Below are 6,320 nucleotides of genomic sequence, written 5' to 3'. Positions count from 1 at the left end.
CGAGCCGATGCCAGATTTCTGTCCTTAAGTAGAAATATAGTTTACTTCATCATTCATCTCTTCCTTACACAGGATCAATTAACCGAAAATTACTTAATTCCATGGTCCTTACTATTTTACATATTACAACTGCCTTTTCATGCCAACCATTACATTTACTGGTAATACTTCTTTAAATTGTAGACATTTCATGGTCGAGGCAAAGGTTTCTCTTCCAGATCTTCCAAGTAATAGGCTCTCGCTCCAACCGTTGCTGTCACTCGGTAGAGCCCTTCCCAATTTGGAGCCAATTTTCCAACATTTTGAACTTTCATACTCTCGATGGCTTTTTGCAGGACAAGGTCCCTCGACACATTCCTAAATCCTAACCTTCCTGTTTTACCCCTGAGCCAACTTCTACTGATAATTTGCGAGCCGTAATGCCACCATATCTCTTCACTCTTCCAAAGCATCCAGATTTTCGATCATACTTTTGTCGTTACGTCCCTTTGCAAAGCACGCCACCCTTGAACTTAATAAACTGATTTCAATCGGTATAACTACTTTGGTACCGTAAGTCATGGAGAAGGGCGTTTCACCTGTCGACCTTTTAGGAGTTGTTCGGTATACCCACAGAACGTTCGACAACTCCTCGACCCAGCTTCCCTTTGCCCCCCCCCCCCAATCTCTTCTTCAAACCATTGACAATCGTCTTGCTCTTCGCTTCGACTTGCCCATTGCTTTAAGGGTATGCGGGTGATGAATACTTGTTGGTTCTACAAAGGCTGCTACAATATTCTCGAAAGAGCTTACTATTAAATTGCAACCCGTTATCAGATACCAACACTCGGGGAACTCAAAACCTTGTGACAATGTTCTTCCACACGAATCTTTTTGTATCCACATCCTTGATATTTCCCAAGGCTTTGGCCTCCACCCACTTGGTGAAATAGTCTGTAGCCACTACCACATACCATTTGTTTCCCGAGGCTCAAGGGAAAGGTCCGACTATATCTAGGCCCTATTGGGCAAAGGGCCAAGGGCTGGCGATCGGGTTGAGGTTTCCCCCTAACTGATGCAATAATGGTGCTTGAATCTGGCACCGATCACATTTTCTAACATAATTTGCCACTTCCTGTTGCATATTTGGCCACTAGAATCCTTGAGTTATGGCTTGGTGTGCAAGGGACCTCCCTCTCGAGTGCCCGCCACATACTCCTTCGTGAAGTTCGGTCAACAACTCAGCGGTTTTCCTAAGATGAAGGCATAGCAAATACAGTCCACTGTATGACCGTCGGTATAACCTCTTTTCCTCAGACAACTAGAAACGTGCCAACGTCCTCCGCACCTTCTCTGCCTCTTTTACGTCCCTCGGCAAAGACCCGTCAAACAAAAAGGCTACGGACGGATCCATCCAACTCAGCCCCAGTTCCGACGCAACTGCAACTAACGTTTGGCACTCAATGCTCGAGTGCCCCAAAAGCTCTACTAGTATCATTTGGGGAATGTGATCACCCGAAGAGGATGCCAGCGTAGCCAAGGAGTCAACGTGGCTGTTTTGACTTCTCGATACCCTGACTATACTGACATCATGGAAGTTTACGTGTAGAGATCCAAACAATCGCAAATACTGCAACATATGCTAGTCTCTTGCCTTGAAACTCCCATCTACTTAACTCACCACCAACCTGGAATTTGAATCCACTTCTACCTCCAATGCCCCGATCTCTTATACTGCCTGCAGTCCAGCAATAAGGGCTTCGTATTTGGCCTCATTGTTCGAAGCCTGAAAGCCTAACCTTTGTGACTTCTCTATCCTTATGCCCTCGGGGGACACCAACAGCACCTTAACTCCCGAACCTCTCACGTTAGACGTACCATCCACATACACCTTCCATTGTCTAACTGTGACTTGGCATATCATCAAAGAAGCCTTAAAGGAGGGAGTGAACTCGACAACAAAGTCTGCCAACACCTGCCCTTTAATGGAATTTCTCGATTTATAGCGTATGTCAAATGTCCCCAATTTCGTCCCCCATTTCGCTATCCTTCCCATGAAACCCGACTTCCTCAATAGCAACTGCAGAGGGTACTCGGTCAACACTCAAACTGTAAGCGCTTGAAAATAATGTGACAACTTCCTCATAGCGTGCACTAAGGCCAATAACATTTTCTCTAATAGCAAGTACCAAGTCTCTGCATCCACTAGGGTTTTTCTAAGGTAATAAATGGGTCTTTGAATCCCTTCATGTTGCTTGATCAATACCGAGCTCATGGCATGGTCGAAAACCGCCAGATACAGGAAAAGTCCTCATCGGGCTCTGGTCATGATAGAATTGGCGGGTTGGCTAAATAAGACTTCAAATCTCTGAAGGTCGCATCACACTCCTCTGTCCACTGAAAACCTTTCCACTTCTTATATAACTAGTAAAATGGTCGGCACTTGTCCCCCGATCTTGAGACGAATTTGTTCAGGGAGACAATCATTCATGTAAGTTTTTGTACCTCCTTCAGGTTACTAGGGGGTCACAGTTGTCAGATCACTGAAATCTGATCGGGGTTCACCTTTATTTCCCGAGTGATTATCATGTAGCCCAAAAACTTGCCAGATCCTACTCCAAAGGAACATTTCTCGGCATTGAGGCGCAACTGGTGTTGTCTTAGTATATCAAAAATCTCAGCTAAATCGATTGTATGCCCCTCAATCCCCTTCATTTTTACCACCACGTCATCGATATATACTTCTACAGACTCACCGATCTAGTCTTTAAACATCCGGGTGACCATTCGCTAATATGTGGCTCCTGCATTCTTCAACCTGAAAGGCATTACAGTGTAATGGTAATTCCCCCCAGGTGTGATGAACGATGTTTTCTCCTGGTCCTCAGGCGCTAGCGAGATCTGATGGTAACCTTGGAATGCATCTAAAAAGCTCATTCTCTGATATCCGACCATTATGTCTACTAATTGATCTACTTTCGGCACCGAGAAAGGATCCTTCGGACATGCTCAGTTAAGGTTGGTGAAATCGACACACACCTTCCAACTGCCGTTCTTTTTCTTTACAACCACCATGTTGACTAACCACTCTGGGAAAAACACTTCCTTGATCGCCCTTGCACTTTTCAGCTTCTCCACCTCCTCTTTGATAGCCTTAATATAAGGCTTTGCGGCTCTTCTGGGCCTCTGCTTCTTAGGAAGGGTTAAGGGGTCTACATTCAATCGATGCATGATAAAAGTTGAGTCCACCCCAGGTACTTCGTACGGGCTCCACGCAAACACGTCCAAGTTTTGCACCAATGACAATAGGATTTCCATTTGATCCCCCACCAACAAGCTCTTACCAATTCGGAAATACCTACCCAAATATGGCAATATTCTGACTTGGACCAACTCTTCTGCATTATCCACACCCACCGGACTCTTGACTATCGGTAATTGCTATAATTGCTCCCTACTCGTTTGCTCTTTCTGCTTTATCTCGTGGTTTATCATTGTACTAGACACTGTCTTGCTACTTTCTAATTGGCACAAACTACCACGACTCCATCTTCAATGGGGAACTTGATCTTCTACTGTAGCGTCGAAGGAACTGCCCTTATGGAATAAATCCAGGGATGTCCGAGTATCGCTGTGTAAGGCAAATAGGCATTAACCACTATAAAGTTAACTTCAACTTCCTTACCCTTGGTCACTACTGGCAACTTTATTTGTCCTTTAGGGGTCACAACCTTCCTATTGAAACCCACCAAGGGCTTGTCATACTTACTTAAATCCTCAAGTTTCAGTCTCAACCCCTTATAAAGGTCGTGGTACATAATTTCGGCCTCGCTCCTTTGATCCACCATTACTTTCTTAACTAGGAAACCACCAATCCTACACGTAACCACCAAAGTGTCATCAAGTGGCTGGGATGTCCTTGCCAAATTGGTTTCGCTAAAGGTAATCGAGGTGATTGACCTCCTAAGTTTCTTCTCTGGCTGGCTCTCGCTGTTCGTTTCGGGGGAAGACACTATTGGAAAAACACATATTTGTATCGCATACAAAACATACGCAGCGGAAAATTAACGAATCTACTTCATTCGCAATTGATAATATGTACTATGTAAATTTCAGAATATAAGAACAAGAAAGTGTACCTTGATGTGGTGAAATTCAAAACCAAATATTAGAAGTACTTGAGAACACTTTTAATCTTCACTCCAATTTCACTTGTGCCCAAGAAGTGTGGTTTCTCAATCAGTTTATATGTGTATGTTCAAGGAGAGAATAAGAAAGTGTCCTACACTCACATACAAAACATTTCATTCTCATACAAAATTCTATATGTTTCTCTCCTTATAACTGATTATCTAATTAGGCTAGCCTTTTAGGCCATTCCAATTGGGTTTTAGTATGTGACCTGGAGTGGGACCAAAAGAGAACAAATAAGACACTAGTTTCAATGGGTTTTGAGCTTTTCTGTCAACTCTTGACAAGTCCAAAGTTACCATTAATTATATTTAATACCACTATATAAATATAATTGCAATCTAGGCCTTATTAATAAATTATATCCCAAAACTTTATTATACATACAACCCCTTCTTAAAATATTCGTAGTAATATAAAGTCATAAATATAGACTATCACTTTAAAGATTACTACATCTTAATCCTTGAGTACGCGATTTAATCCTTTTAAGTTATTCCTTATATATTTATGAAATTGGATTTCATAAATATATACTTTAGTAACTCCTTACTAAAGTAGTTAAGCCTAACATTCTGAATAACCAAACCCATTAAACTTATCTCAAGGGAATATTTTATATCTCCGTTAAGAAATTATGAATTTCATCTTGAGAATATATGTTCCATCAAAACTAAAGGCTGCCCAACATACTGAAGTTTTGATCGTGACTTTAGATCTCACTTCTGATATATCAAAACAACCTACACTTTATGATTATGTCTGTTATTCTCTCAGGATTAAGAATTCATGTAAATAGAAGTCATAAGATTTATTATTCATTTGACAGTCGTTAGGAAAATAATAAATCTCACAGTGGTCCAGTTCAATATGTCTTAACTCTTAAAACATATCAACATATCAACTAGAAGTCTCTCCACTTCTATAATCAAGACAAATCATCTTAGTTGATATGTTATAGTCTTCGCAGATGAAATGCCCAATTTCATCACCAACTACAAACTAAAATTCTGAGTTTACAAAAAACTTATGATTTATATCTTCTGTGACTAAATCACATAAATCACATACTATGCATCTCATGGATTATATGATAATGTCCAAATATTCATGTTACCATTATTTTAGATAATAATAAAACAACTTTATTAATCACAACATTAAAGTCATACATAATGTCATATATAGTATCATACAATAGAATTTAAGGGCACTAATCCTAACATACACCACACTTAAAACTGCCCTCTGATTGCTCCAACTTGTGCCCCGTGAGGCCGCATGAATAACCTCAATAATTCCTAATGGAGGGGGAAGAGTACGGTCATTTCGATTGCCTGACCTCTGGCCCGCGTTCCCTCCCCCTTGACCGATCAAAAACTCCTTGAAGTGCCTGCTTTCACCAGTTGTTCCAAGTGATCCTTCAAAACACGACATTGTTCGGTGGTGTGGCCTTTCTCCCTATGATAAGTATAATACAAACTTTGGTTCCTCCTCCCCGGGTCACCGCCCATCTTACCGAGCCACTAAAAATAAGGTTCATTCTTAATACGTCCAAAGATCTTATAAACGAGCTCCTTGAACGCTAGATTAACTCCCTCGGGTCGTTGTGCCGAATCATCTCTAGAAACCCTCGATTCACTTCTAGGCCTCTATTGGAACTTGTTAGGATGATATTCTTTATGGTACTGTGAAGAGGCCGGGGCCTTGCCCTTTCCCTGCAAGCGATCATCTTCTAATCTCTTGTACTTTTCAATCCTCTTTATTAACTGATGCATGCTCTCGAGGGATTGCATGGTCAAAGAGTCCCTCAACTCGAAGTCCTTGGGGAGACCTAACCGAAAAGTGCTAGTGGCGGCTTGCTCATTCCCCCCTCCTATTCCATTATAGAGTTCCCAATACCTATTAGCGTAAGAACAGAGGGTTTCCCCAGTCTTCATCCTCATAAACAACAAAGCATTTATTAGTTATGGGACTTTACTGCACGTTATGAACCAAACACCAAACTCTTGTATTAGCTCACCGAAACTTCGAATTGATCCTTTCCTCAGTCCGTTAAACCATCTCATAGCTGTTGGGCCAAGATTGGACGGAAATACTTTACACATCAACCCGTCGTTATGAGAATAAAGCAACATCATTTGTATATA

The 6,320-nt window shown here is 41.5% G+C and overlaps 1 protein-coding gene across 1 annotated transcript; it reads right to left on the bottom strand.

Moving 5' to 3' along the window:
• Positions 1 to 3,551: 3,551 nt before the first annotated feature.
• On the bottom strand, positions 3,552 to 5,607 carry LOC115967612. Its single transcript, XM_031086752.1, has 2 exons — positions 5,367 to 5,607; positions 3,552 to 3,991 (listed from the first exon to the last, which is right to left on the bottom strand). Exons 1-2 carry the CDS (start codon positions 5,605 to 5,607, stop codon positions 3,552 to 3,554), a joined length of 681 nt encoding a protein of 226 aa, XP_030942612.1.
• Between the last annotated feature and the right edge of the window lie 713 nt (positions 5,608 to 6,320).

The sequence above is a fragment of the Quercus lobata genome, chromosome 2 (assembly GCF_001633185.2).
Source record: "Quercus lobata isolate SW786 chromosome 2, ValleyOak3.0 Primary Assembly, whole genome shotgun sequence".
In the NCBI taxonomy this organism is placed as follows: Eukaryota; Viridiplantae; Streptophyta; class Magnoliopsida; order Fagales; family Fagaceae; genus Quercus; species Quercus lobata.
This window is presented reverse-complemented; position numbering and strand designations above follow the sequence as displayed.